Here is a 14,296-nt window from a genome sequence, read left to right as displayed (position 1 = left end):
GCAAACAGGATTTACCACGCAATAAACACATTTTCTCTCTCTCACACTCACTCACACACACACACACACACACACACACACACACACACACACACACACACACAACGTGCTGGTCAGGCCACCCTGCGTTCATCCTTCCGTGGGCCACGGCCTGTCACTCCCAGGACATGAGGCAGCCATGCATGCCTCTTCTGCGGCCGCTGCGTGCCGAGCCAAAAACCGGGGCGGCTACTTCCAAAGGGGACCCTGCAACTCCCCCCTCTCCCCCCACCCCTTATCCCTTCCCCCTATCTCCTCACCACCACCATCTGAGCTTACCCCGACTCTCATCTACCCACCTGCCCCGGCTTCAGTTCTTCAAGTGGCGGGCTGCTGCACTATAGCTCCCACTACTGCTACCACAGGTTGAAGGCTGGTGCTGGTTGGTGGGCAGGCTTGACCTGGCACAGTTTAGGGTGCAGGGGGCAGAGTGGAAGGACCTAAGGGGGATAGGGGGGCATAAAGGCGGGGTAGGCAGGGGTAAGAGGTGAAGAACAGGAACGATATCACAAAGCAATGGTGGGTGTTGTGGTGAATGGGTATGGCCGGCTGGTGAGCTCCCCCTACCCTAACCTCCCCTGCCCCCTTGTCTCCCAACCCTCTCTAAAACTCTCTGCGCTCTCCTCCATGAGAGACATCTTTGTTCGTGAGTGGCGGACGAGCGCCTGTTTGTTTACACCGCGGAGTCGCGTCGTCTCCCATTAGTGAGCGGGCAGCGGATGCGCTGTGATGTGCTAATCGGCTACTGGAGGCCTGCTGGAGCGAATGGGGGTGCGGGGGTCTGGGGGAGTCCGGTGGAAGGGGAGGAGAAGGAGGAGGAGGAGGAGGAGGAGGAGGAAGGGGAAGCAGTAGGCCGCTTTCATCTGCGTCCAGAGAGAGAGAGAACCCACGTCAGAACCATCGGTAGTGGCGAGGATCAGCAACTAGCATCGCATCACAGAGATGTAAGAGATCTGCCGCAAGAGACAGAGAGAGAGAAAGAGAAAAGGGGAGAGTGGGGGTGAAGAGAGGGACTCAAATCAATTAATATATAACATGGATGAATAAATGACTATGAAAGCATAGCTCAGTATGACAGTGTAAACCACAACCTCCCCTTAGGTCCCCAAAATCAGAACCCCCCTTGGGTGACTATGATGACAAGACTGGTGCTCACCTCCTGGATGGCTCTCCCAAGGTTCTCCTGGCTCTGGACCACTTTTCTGAGGAGGGAAACATATTATAAAAAGACATTAAAACACTAGACATGAAACAGAAAACATTAAAACACACAGACACCAAACCAAAACATGTTTGTACCCCGCGATAAATAGAGAAATGCTCTTTTCTGATTTGCTTGCCGATATGTCTTTATGATCAGGTAAAAAAAGTTTAAGAAGTTTAAAAAGTTCTATATCAGTGCTCTGGAAACTATGAATGTTAACAACAACAACTATAGTAAATAACCCTTGATTGAAAAGTTCATCAATTGAAGCTACGACACTGAGTGTGTAGTCAGGCAAGCTAATAAACGAATAAAATAAACACATGCTCTCATTTTGCCAAGACCGAGATTAACTCCGTGGTTAAATAACATGTTATCTGGAGATATGGCAGGCTGGCAAGCATGCTAGCTAGTAAGCATAGAATCAGAAACAGCTAGCAAGCAAAAGGATTCTGTCTTAGCAACAATGGTATCAATTGTAACCAAGCAAACTAACCAATGTTAGGTACTACAAACCAAACAGGCAAGCTTCTTTCTAAACTGAACCAAATGTTTCCTTTGTGGCCTATACATGTATTCCTAAATACATGCCCTTGAGGTGTCCCATTATATGAAAAAAACTGAACTTGACGGAGGAGTTCTGCTTCCGCCTCGTATAATATTTTCCTATAACGGGACTCCTCGGTGGCCATTATCCTTAACACAACATTCACTGAAAGGCATGACTCCATGCTGTCCATACTTTTTAAAGGCCTTGCTGGGGACGGACTTACACACCTGTGTATTCTGCGAGCTACAGTAAGGGTGAAGTGGCCCCTGAGGTCTGGCTGGTAGGTGGAGGGGATGATGGTGTAGGCTCCAGCCCTCAGGCTGCAGGCCAGGCTCACCTCCTGGGTGTAACAGTGCGGCACGCAGCTCTCCACCGGCTCCTGGTCTAAAGACATGTCTGCCTCACCTCGGTCAAAGACCTAACGACATGGTACATGTTTAAGAGTGACATCTAGAAGAGGATGGGGAGACATCCCAATTTGGACAAAAAAAACGCTCCCCAATAAATGTTAGTCATTGCCTAAACATGAAGAGACTACATACATCATCCCCTTTGATTTTTTTAAACAAATTGATCACTGGTTACATCTCCCATTCTTTTTCTGTCTGTCTGCCTCTCTTTCTCCCTATGTACCCATACACATGCCTATTTTTATGTATGTGTGCTTATCCTGACATATGTATATATCCTATACACAATGTTGAAAACACTTGTTTAAAATGTCTCACACAAAAGAGTGGGAAACACAATCAGAAAACTACTATTACATGCACTCTGCTAAAGATAAACATAAATTACTTTAGAAATCAGTAAACAAGTCACCTCTTCTCACCTTATAAATGTGAAAGCCAATGGCCTGACAGGCTGATTCAGGGCAGTTCTGGCGTAGTGTGATCCTGATGTTGGGTCCCCCGGGGTCGTAGGTCACAGCGAGGGGAAATCGGGGGTTCAGCCTGTGAGACGGAAAGTTCCGGCTGCCCCCTGCCATTGAGCCAGGCACCCAGGAGCCATGGCAGCTGCTACTCTCCCACTCCCCCTCCAAACCGGATGCCTGAACAGGTTCCCTCGCCTTCACAGCACTGCAGGAGCAGGACACAAACACAGACATGTTATGTCAGTGTGCCAGAACAGACATTTGGAGACCAATAGTGACATGTGGACAAAAAAGTGGGCAAAAACAATCCCAGCCTCTACAAACCAACCCCAACTCTAGGCATAGCCTTTCAAGTGTTTAAAATGTGAAGAGTGTCAGTAAAGTTAGTTAAAACATGGCCTGAGGAATACTTGATTATAAAAGGATTTACAAGAATGTTGAAGGACAATGTATATTTTTTTACGGTTTTATTTGCACCTTTTATCAAGCATTCTAGCAATTGCAAGTGCTTTAAATAGCATTTATTGCTTGATAGATCAAGACATCTGACCTGAGTGTGGTGGGGCTGGATGAGTAGACCCTGAGCAGGAAGCGCGCCTGCGCCCCCTGCTGGAAGGTGCTGGGAATGAGCAGGTGGAAACCAGAGTTGAGCTGGGCCTGCAGCACCACCTCCCGTTTGTATGCATGGGACAAAGTGCAGGCGCATGGGGGTCTATTCAGCGTCCGTGAAAGGTTAAAGTGCTTCTTCTCTATCTGCGAACCACATACACACAGGCACACACAATTTAAAGATGTAACATGTATTGTCATTAGAATTCAAAACACAGCTGGACCTCCAGACAAGAATGATGTCATTCTAAAGGCACAACGGTAATTTGATAAAATGCTGTGCATTTTGTGCATCTTCCTTGTTTATATCAGACCTTTAATGTTTTTGTTTACATGTTATCTAGGTCTAAACACACCTGGGATAGATAATTAAGTTCCCAGTTCCAAGAATGCACAGGGATACTTTGAAACACTGTCTTTTCACCATTCTTTCAGACTTACACCATTATGGTACTCTGTTTTATTTTTAACAACACTGCTTACATTTATATATTATAAGTACATTTACTTGTACTATGTTTCACCTTGAACTATAACGTGCGCCACACAGATGTTTTTTTCCTCCTCCTACCTTCCACATGTGAAGGCCAATGGCGTGTGGGTGTCTGCGCTCTTGACCTCCGCCTCCTGGCGGTGTGGCGTCCTCGCGTCTTGTCCCCTTGCAGCCGAGCGCCGCCTGCTCCTCCGTGCCGTGCTGCAGCAGACACACCAGAACCTCAGTGGGCTCATTCAGCCTCAGCCAGAACTTTGGGTTGGAGCTGTAGCTGCTGCTGTTGCGACAGCCGCCCGCCGACCGGCCTCTTACCCAGCAGCCACTCGTCTCCTGCCTGTGTGTCAGGAGAGCTCCTGTAGGAGGAGGAGGCCACTCATCAGATCAAAGACATACCATAAGGGATGTGCAGATGTCCTTTGTGGTATTGTACACCAGTGAGAAATGTCTTCATAATCTACCATTAACATTTATAAGTGCTTTACACTCTTAAAAGTAATACTTAATGAGGTAGTGCTGTTTGTGAATTAGATACATGTTTTAATGAATTGTCAGGAGGCCATTATCCATTTTGGGATAATTACCGATGGACAATACATTATCCCGCTTATTATACGGTTACTTGCCAAAAACGATAGAAGACATTCCTCCAACATATCTCTTTTTAATGATTTTGTTGCCGTTTCATGATTCCCGTTTAGAAATAAATAGTTCTTCAAGCAAATAGAACTTTGAAGTTTCAGGTGTTGCATAGCAACCCATTGCTTGCTGACTTCAAATTACCATGAGTCTGTTACGTTAAATGACCGGACTTCTTGCGGAATGATATGAAAGATTTGAATTAGAAGCACAAAACCTGTTGTCAATGACAGCGGTCAATATCTTTGCGCAGCGGTGAATTATCAGGAAATATTCACCGGCGAAAGTTGAGATGGCCCATTCAAATCAACTGTACTTTTTGGAACATTCTGAAGAGCCGTATAATAAAATGTCATTAATGAATTAATCGATGAATTCATTCATAATTGATATGAATCACCCTTTTAAACATTCAGTGTTGAATGATAGATTTGATTCATATATTTTAAAGCAGAACCAATGCTGTAAGTACCAGTGTAAATGCTTTGTAGATGGCCTTCATCACTGATTGGGTAGCCCACAGTGACCTCATCAAATTCCTCCAGGAACTCTTTCAGGTTGACCCAGAATTCTCCCTGTTCGGTTCGGCTGAGGAGGTTCAGGGTGCAGGCTGGTTCAATGTTATTCCATCCAGTACCACTGTAGCAACACAGAGCATGTGTCAAAGCATAGCAATGAATAATCTGTTGGTTATGATGGTGGTGTGTTTGGCCTAAAATGAAAATTCAGTTTGGGTCAGTCACTAACTTCTCTGCCCAGGCCCCACTCCAGCACCGTCTCCCCCATGGGTTCCTGATTCTAAGTAAACATTCCGTTTCCCCAGCAACAGTCTGTACGTCTGTCCATTCCAGCACACTCATGGCATGGTACTGCCACAGCTCACTGACACCTGCACGAGAACAATGTGTGGAAGGACAGAGACCTCTTATCACCACATTGAAACAAGACGTACAGGGGAAATCACTCATGTACAAGAGTGTGTACAAGCACAACAAAGCCTACAAAAGAATTTCCCAGGGGGAAGTGACACATTACTTCCTAAAGGGATTTCATCTGAACTTCCTGTTGGGTGAACGTGCCCATCAGCCAATGGCAGCCAATGGGCTCTTTCTCAATGGTCAAAAAAGCAGATCACAATGCAATTCACAAAAGGGAGAACTTTCCAGCAGTCTAGTCATAGGTCATAGTATGCACAACAGCATAACACAGCTTCATTAGATGCAGTTAAGAAAGTACATTCTTCCCGTTTAACTTAACCTACTTGTACTATCTCCTTTGTTTGTCTCAAGTGACCTTGAGGTTGCAAAAGGTGGTAATGATAGTTAATATTAGTTTATAGGCAATGTTGTCTGCTGTTGTCTCTTTCTCTCTTTCTCACCTCCCGTGCTGTTGTGTAAGGAGCAGCTGATGGCACAGCCCTCCCTCACCGCCTGAGGTAGCTTCAGCTCCTTTCTCCCCCTGGCCGGAGTAGGTGTGCCACCTTTCTCCTCTTTTTTTCCCTCCTCTTCGTCCTGCTCCTCCTCCATCTCCTCCCCAGCCTCTTCGGAGAGTCGGAGACTCCAGCGTTCTGCCACGCCTCCGCTCAAGTCTACCAGCGCCTCATCCACTTGGCCCGCCCAGAGGGCCTCATAGGAGCCATGTAGCCTGCGCACAAGAGCAGGGGTACATCAGGGTGCAGGGATGACTAGAGTACAGTTCATATACTAAAAATAAATGTACGCATGAAGCACTGAAGAACAAAATGTAAGGGGACATTTTTAAACTATATTTCCTTATGGTCCCTCTGTTGTAACATGTGATGATTCCTTCTTTTCCTGTTTTTCTGGATGTTTGTTTAGAGCCCAAGTAAAGTCACGATTTGGCAGCGATGCCTCTTAAAATGTTTTTCTTTTGTATGGGGACATGTCAAGACTCATAACCATTTTTTACTAGATGACACATTATAGAATATTCATGTTGTTGATGTGTGGATTTTATACCTTAGGCCTAGCATTTGTAGTGTGTTTCAACACTGGTCTATACATGTAGGTGTCTGCTGTTCAACTGAAGTTGTAGTCACTGTTTGCTATTTTTTTTGTGAGGAATTGTTTTCATTAGTGTTCAAACTAGTCACTGTAGTTCATAAGGGGCCTGCCCATAAAACCTGATGTGCAAACCAAATGTTATTGAGCGCCCTGAAGCTGCTCCATACTCTATAATCTTTTTGCACACCTTAGGCGCACTGTTTTCTAAAACTGAACAGGACAAAGAAAGGCTGAGACTGTGATACTCACTTAGCATATGCCTTCTCCAGTAGCGCTACCCAGAATGCCATGGGACACAGGCACTGGGAAAAGCAAAGCTTGTTGTCGATGCAGGGCAGGCGGTCATCCACCCGGACCTCCACCCATCCACCCCTCTGCCAGAAGCGCAGCAGGAAGCGGCCTGTGTAGCCCCCCTCCCCCCACCACAGCTGGCCCGGTGGCAGCACCTGATGGCAGGAAATCACACCGGGATTAAACCATGAAGACAACACCTGCCCAACTCCGAACTGACCCAAGACCCCAAAGGGCGGCTGGCAAATGTCTAAAGCTTTGCATTGGAATGCCCAACACAAATTGAATGAACATATGAAACCTGTGACTTTTAGTTTTTTAGTTTTACATAAATGTGTCCACATAAATTCTGATAAACCAACCCAACAATCTTTCATAGTCATATAAAGTTCTCCAAAATCACTAATTGAGCTACTATAAACCAGAAATTAAATGACTGAAATGATATTCTTCCTCATAGCTCTCTTTTCATGTGCAACAGGGTACCCAGTTTCAACAATCAGAATATCAAGAAAATGCCAGTGAATGGGTGTCTAGGGTCAATCTACCCAATGTGTACATTGGCAGGATTTTTTTGAAGAAATCCCACTAGAGGTATTTCAGCTATTTTCACATAATTACCTGGTCCATCAAGTGCTTGTTCTTCATCAGCATAGTGCAAGCACACAACAACCAGCAGTCTCCCAGAATGCCTTGCTTGGCATGAGCCTTGGTTTGGTCCAGGGGAAAGAGCCGAGGAGACTCACAAATGTCCTAAAAACACGAAAGTCACCCATCAAACCACTACAGAGCAACTTTGCTAGGGGTTTACTATGACAAATAGTAACATAGGGGTATTCACATCATGAAAACAAAAAATGTTTTGCAAATGTTTCTGTTCATTTCTCCCAACCTTATTGCCACCTTTAAAACGAACAACTTATGTCTGGTAATGTTTAATTAATCCTCTCACTATTACCTGGGGGCGGAGCCAGTTGATGTGCCCTTGCAGTTTGGAGATGGGTGTGAAATCTGACGAGAACACTGAGGAGTCTTCTGCGGGGAAGTCCGAGTCCTCAAACAAGCGGTCGCACTCACCCTGGGGCTCCATAGCAGCTAAACGGCTGACGATTCAGGGGCACCCACTATCGTTTTGGCTGTGGATAGATGTGTAGAACACAACTTTTTGTCAACCCTCCATGCTGTTCTGCATGACCAATGAAGTGCTTTCAGTATTTAAAAACGCATGCCACAGGGTCAATAACATCCATAAATATTTCAGATAAATCAATTGCTCTAGGATTCATGCAGTCAAAGAATCTGTTAAGCTCCCCTTTGTCATGCCTTGGACTAGTTGGACACACGACTCGAATGCTTCCTTGAATAGCGAACAGCAGTTCATTCGTCAAGACTGCCGTTTATTATAAATTTTGTTAGACCATTTACTGGGTTGGCTATAGACCAACGCATCCAGTATATTTTCTTATTTCTTTCATATCATTTCTTTCTGTGGCATGTTACTCGAGGGTTGGGAAACAACAATGTGTAGCCAGAAAAACAGTGCTCGGACAGGAGTGGTTCAAAATAATTTCAACAAACCATGTTAATTCGCATAGTTGCATCTCTTCTTCCACAGCATCTTGATTTGAGCGAAGTTAACCCCCTCTTTCTAACGTTACAGACCGCTGCGTTGCAATCGAATGCATGGTTTTAGGTCGTAAAGCGGTATTTACATATCTCCAGTAGTAAACCTTTAAAATCAGTGTATATTTATGCTATCTTATCCAAATTTGCATGACAAGCTTCATAACAGTAAACTGTCTTAGCTCAGACAGCAACATATCCGACTGTGTGCCCGCCCCACTTCCGGTCCGGAAAGAAGGCACTGTGACGAATGTAATCTGTCATTCCAATTTTTTTTAGTTGCCAGATATTGTCTAAAACAAATACTGAATCTATCAGAATCTTTAAAATATATGGTCAGAATAGAGTCTGCGATAACTCCGCTAGAGAAATAAGCCTGTTTGTGCTAGATTTTAACATTAAACTGCTTAACTGAAAGGAAATATCTGATTTAAGTATATTATTGTATCTGAGTGTAGCACCCATAGTATTTGGGCCATTGAGATTTTCCTACATTGAAAATGACAGAAGACTACACTTTTCGGTCTGTCAACTTTTCTTTGTATTTCACTCATTTTGCAAACAATTTCTGTCAACCGTCAAACTTACATTGGCGTGTGCCTAAACTAAAAAATCCTGCACTCTAGATTATTCTCATAAAGTAAACTATGTACTAAACTATAAACTATATTGATAGCTATATATTTGCAAAACGTATTGTATTTTTGATAGATGTGTCTTGCATTTGGAAGCACTTTGTGTTTGTTTGAGAAGTGCGTTTTGTATTTGTAAAACTTGGTGTGCATATTTGCAAGTCATTTGTCAATCACATTCTGTTTGTTTGCAAATAATGGGGTATTCGTAAAACTCAATTCAATTGTCACTAAATGTATCCCATACATATGGTTCAGTTTGCTATTATTATCCAAAAAAACACAGTTTGATTGAAACTAACACTTTTTTTTCCTCAACAACTTTATTAAAAAACATCAACGCATCAAATTACAATTTTACATTTCTCAGAAATATACACTAGTTTATCACTAATAGGATACTTTGTATTACAATCACAAATGTCATTGGACATATTATACATTTAGTTATATCCCTTACAAAGCCCATCAAGGGACTCAAATAAAAAGCAAATAAAAAGCTCTTTTGAGTTAGCAAAAGCATCCCATGGATACAGAAAGATAGTATCCGATTAACACCACAGGTGTCCACAGGTTAGGGTGCCACAGTTGGGGTCCTGTGGAAAGGACAAAAATAAGTCACTTGTCATGGCAATATTGCTTTTTTGTAAACCTATTCACTGGCAATTTGGAAATGGTTATGGAAAATGTCCTCATCCAAGGACATGGAACCCAATGAGAAGAAAGTATTTTTACCTGATGAACTCCTTGGCATCCTTAACCCACTGGTCATTTGGATTGGCACATACAACCTTACCCTTTATGGTGATGAACCTGTGGAGAGAAAGCAGTAGTGAGTTTTAGTTCATTGTATATAATCTATTTGATATGTTCTGTGCCAAATGGATCCAGCTTGGTTCTTCCAAGCAGTGACTTCCTCAAATGACTGTAGCCACATCACAATAACTCGGTAAGTATAACACCTGTCAAAAGAGGCATGATTGTACAACTGCCTTGCTGATTTCTACTTTCACAACAGGAGGGAGATATTGACTCACTTGACTGCTTTGAGACGACATATCCCTTGGCGTTCCTCGATGAAACCACGGATTCTGTTCAAAGGCAGATCCTTGATGAATCGTGTGCAGCATCCCCTGCTTGGTGTACCTACTCCTGTAACAGACAAGCCGACACATTAAAACCCAGCACTTGTTTGCCATTGCACTTTTTAACTGAAATGTATACACATCGAGACTCTAAAACACACACTGCGTGATGATGTGAAAGCACTTGTCCTACTTACTGGTTTCCCCTTCGGAAGCTAAGACCAGCAGAAGCCCCAGCAGTGCGCAGAGAGAGACTGTAACCTTTGTCATGTCTTCAGGCTAAAGATGGAGTCCTAAGATCCTGATGCGTAAGTGTTCTTCAAGATGGGAAGGCTGATAGGTGATGCTGGACATACTGAGATGCTGGTGTATATGTACCTGCTGAGGGGAAAGTCCTCGGCGTAGGTTTCCAAGGGGAAATGTGACTGCAGCAACCACAGCACTGACGCGTAAATTCCAGCCCTTTTGTTCCCTCAAGGATGATTGACAGGTTTTCACATACTGCTAAAGAGATAACGAGCCATAACAAAATAAACATTTTATGTTATTGTATACATCTAAAATATTGGACTTGGTGTGCTGTCTTATACATCTAAAGTATGTTGATATTTGTTTAACTAAATATTTATTTGTAAAATATGATATTATGTTTATGGGGTGATCTCCAAGAGGGACATTTGAAGAAACCGATTCACCAACCGTCTGCCTATCAGTATGAATGAGCTGGACAGTTATACCCCTTGAATTACCCAGAACAATAACAGAAGCCGTTTATTAGTTATGTCTTATAATAAATATGCTGTACTAATTTGAAGCTAGCTACATTATCACATAGTAAATTGATATCTTTGTATCAACAAATAATTAAGAAACAGTCAAATAATTAAAGTCTGTAGAGTCAGTGCACACATGAAGTAAAGATAATGTGAGATGTACCATTCTGATCAGAATTATTAAGAGGCTCCTGACACAATCAATATATGAACAAATGCTCCCACATAATAGTCATATTCCTCTGAAAGTGGTTTAGTTCAGAAACAATGTAGTGCATACAGATGGTAAAGATGGTAAGTACCATAACTAGGCTTACACTTGCCCCAGTCTCTCTCTGATCTATACACAACATTCTGTGTCTGTGTCACTGCATTTCCTCATGACACAAACCTGAATGTGAACTGATCTGGACATTCATTCTGAGAACAAGCCTTGTATGCTCAATTAAAAGTGCTACTGTGATGTTTAACAGATAACATACAGCGCTATGGAATAAGGGCCATGTACCCTATGAGTCTTAATGATAGGGATGAGTGTGACATTGGCAGAGTTTAGCAGGTGACTTTAACAGGGAGGAAGTACATGTCATCATACTGCTGGTTCCTCATGGGAAGTCTGAAAGTAATCAACCTTTCTCCTCTAAACAAACATGCAGACGATGATAGGTTATATAAGGCTCTAGCTTTTATCGTTTTGAGAAGGGGACCTGTATTAAATTCATACTCTTTTTTTTGTCAGATGCTGCCAATCAATCAGGCCTGAAGTGAATTGATAGATATTATTTCCAAACACTGTTAATGACTTAAGAATATAATAATCAAGTGACTTTTATTAATATATTCCTTGTATGAATCATGTGCTTATGAAAGTAGGAGCATGGCTTTTCTGTGTGTGTCTGTAACTAGAATATTAGGTGCCACTAAGTCTGCATATGAACAAGAGCATGTTTAGACCAGAGGAGATAAGAAAGGAACTGTGCTTCTTCCGACCTTGTGCAAAACTGCCATCCTTGCAAGACAGGGAGCCTCGGACGTGAGAAATCCACCACATGGTTATCCCTGCTGAAAGCTAAACTTCTGACTATATAAACCTTGTGCGAAGGGTTTATCATTGCCTTCACTTTCAGCCTTGGCTGGGAAGGGAGCCCAATTGCAATTGTTGTTGTTTGTTTGTCTAATAAATATACTTTCATGCAGCTCCGGAGTCCTAAGGTAACTTAAGGGTGAATTTTCACCTTTCATGAATAAATCCATCCACCCACCCATCAATCCATCCACCCACCCATCAATCCATCCATCCATCCATCCATCCATCCATCCATCCATCCATCCATCCATCCATCCATCAACCAACCAATCAATCAATCAATCAATCAAGTCAGTCAAAAAAGTGGATCATAGTATAGTAGGGTATAGTATAGTAGGGTATATACAGTAAAACATGTAAGATTTACATTATACAGTGACTTGTCATAGTGAGCATATCCCATTACTCATGAGGCAGTCTATAGTGTCACACAGTCTCACATAGACTGTGGTACAATTATACTTATATGGTTTCAACATGTACCTATTCGCAAGATATTTAAGCAGATCTTGGCAGCCGAACTTTACCCTATCAATCTGTCTCTTTCTTCTTCTTCTAGCCTTGACTATCTTCGCTGTGGGATGCTGCTGTAGTCTCTCCACGTGATCTACATTCAGAAACCCACGGCCTACACCAAACCCTCACCACACTGTCATGGACTTGTTCTACCCCATACTCTGTGCTAGCTTTACCTGCTATGCAAATAACTGCCACCATCGACATAGTTTTCTGTTCCATTACTCTACTTACTCTTTTAATAGTAACCTCTGAGAACTCTGTATACCCACTAAGCTTTTATACAATTCTTGAATTCTCTCTCCCCACCTTACCCACAATCAATTGGGTATTATCATGTATATACCATCTTATGTTTGTATGTTTTGTGTACATTTACCACATGTATCCTAGTATACTCATCCTGACACGTATATGTGCCCATGTTCATCTCAAGCTTTCCTGTTAACAGGGAGTTTTTCCTTGCCCCTGTCGCCATTGTTCTTGCATTCACACAGATAGCAACACATTGCAGACATGTAACTAACTACATTAAGCTTTTTATTTGCAAAACACATTGTATTTTTTATGGACGTCTCTTGCATTTGCAAAGCACCTTGTGTTTGTTTGAGAGTTGTGTTTTGAACTTGTAAAACATGGTGGCATATTTGCAAATCGTTGGACAGTTGTAAATCACATTCTGGTTGTTTGCAAATAATGGGGTTTTGTAAAAAACTAAATTAACTAAATTGATCCCATACATATGGTTCATAACTTTGCTTGATTATGATTAAATTACTCAAAATAAGACAGTTTGATTGAAACTAACACTTTTGTTTTTTCTTTTCTCAACAACTTTATTGAAAAATATCAACACAAGTTAGAATTTTATATTTCTCAGAAACATACACATGTTTATCACTAATAGGATACTTTGTATTACAATCACAAATGTCATTGGACATAGTATACATTTAGTTACATCCCTTACAGCCCATCAAGGGACACAATAGATCAAAGCTCTTTTGAGTTAACAAAAGCATCCCTTGGATGCAGACAGATAGTATCCGATTAACACCACAGGTGTCCACAGGTTAGGGTGCCACAGTTGGGCTCCTGTAGAAAGGACAAAAATAAGTCACTTGTCATGGCAATATTTCTTTTTTGTAAACCCATTCACTGGCAATTTGTAAATGGTTATGGAAAATGTCCTCATCCAAGGACATGGAACCCAATGAGAAGAAAGTATTTTTACCTGATGAACTCCTTGGCATCAATAACCCACTGGTCATTTGGATTGGCACATACAACCTTACCCTTTAAGGTGATGAACCTGTGGAGAGAAAGAAGCACTGAGTTTGAGTTCATTGTATATAATCTATATGATATGTTCTGTGCAGAATGGATCCAGCTTGGTTCTTCCTGCACTTGCTGCCCTTGTTTTGTCAGACACTAAACAGACTGAATCGGCTCAGCTCTGGCATCACACAATCGAGTAAAGCAGTGACTTCCTCCAATGACTGTAGCCACATCACAATAACTCGGTAAGTATGTCAAAAGAGGCATGATTGTACAACTGCCTTGCTGATTTCTACTTTCACAACAGGAGGGTGATATTGACTCACTTGACTGCTTTGAGACGACATATCCCTTGGCGTTCCTCGATGAAACCACGGATTCTGTCCAAAGGCAGTGGAAACTTGATGAATTGTGCGCAGCATGCCCTGCTTGGTGTACCTAGTTATGTAACAGACAAGACGACACATTAAACACTAGCACTTTGAAGGTGAAGAACTTTTCAGGTTAAGCTGACATGAAGTCACACACATTGTGTGCTGATGTGAAAGCACTTGTCCTACTTACTGGTTTCCCCTTCGGAAG

At 42.5% G+C, this 14,296-nt stretch overlaps 2 protein-coding genes across 2 annotated transcripts; both read right to left on the bottom strand.

The window, feature by feature from the left end:
- Positions 1-357: 357 nt before the first annotated feature.
- On the bottom strand, positions 358-8,470 carry capn10 (calpain 10). Its single transcript, XM_080837252.1, has 13 exons — positions 8,299-8,470; positions 7,679-7,856; positions 7,342-7,473; positions 6,679-6,875; positions 5,784-6,049; positions 5,153-5,294; positions 4,878-5,044; positions 3,848-4,122; positions 3,218-3,420; positions 2,626-2,872; positions 2,021-2,211; positions 1,196-1,241; positions 358-992 (listed from the first exon to the last, which is right to left on the bottom strand). Exons 2-13 carry the CDS (start codon positions 7,808-7,810, stop codon positions 963-965), a joined length of 2,028 nt encoding a protein of 675 aa, XP_080693378.1. The 5' UTR covers positions 7,811-7,856; positions 8,299-8,470; the 3' UTR covers positions 358-962.
- Positions 8,471-9,549: 1,079 nt separating this feature from the next.
- On the bottom strand, positions 9,550-10,330 carry ccl20a.4 (chemokine (C-C motif) ligand 20a, duplicate 4; the record flags this gene model as incomplete). Its single annotated transcript, XM_080837573.1, has 4 exons — positions 9,550-9,571; positions 9,711-9,788; positions 10,013-10,127; positions 10,258-10,330. 4 exons carry the CDS (start codon positions 10,328-10,330, stop codon positions 9,550-9,552), a joined length of 288 nt encoding a protein of 95 aa, XP_080693699.1.
- Positions 10,331-14,296: the final 3,966 nt, after the last annotated feature.

The sequence above is a fragment of the Sprattus sprattus genome (assembly GCF_963457725.1).
Source record: "Sprattus sprattus genome assembly, chromosome: 4".
NCBI lineage: Eukaryota > Metazoa > Chordata > Actinopteri > Clupeiformes > Clupeidae > Sprattus > Sprattus sprattus.
The sequence above is the reverse complement of the archived record's forward strand: the minus strand, read 5'-3'. Positions and strand labels throughout refer to the sequence as shown.

Coding starts and splice junctions, on each gene's coding strand:
- capn10 (XM_080837252.1), bottom strand. CDS start 7,810: ATGGAGCCCCAGGGTGAGTGCGACCGCTTGTTTGAGGACTCGGACTTC. Junction 4,123..4,877: donor TCTACAAAGCATTTACACTG/GTACTTACAGCA, acceptor CTCCTCCTACAG/GAGCTCTCCTGACACACAGG. Junction 3,421..3,847: donor TTGGCCTTCACATGTGGAAG/GTAGGAGGAGGA, acceptor TGTGGTTCGCAG/ATAGAGAAGAAGCACTTTAA.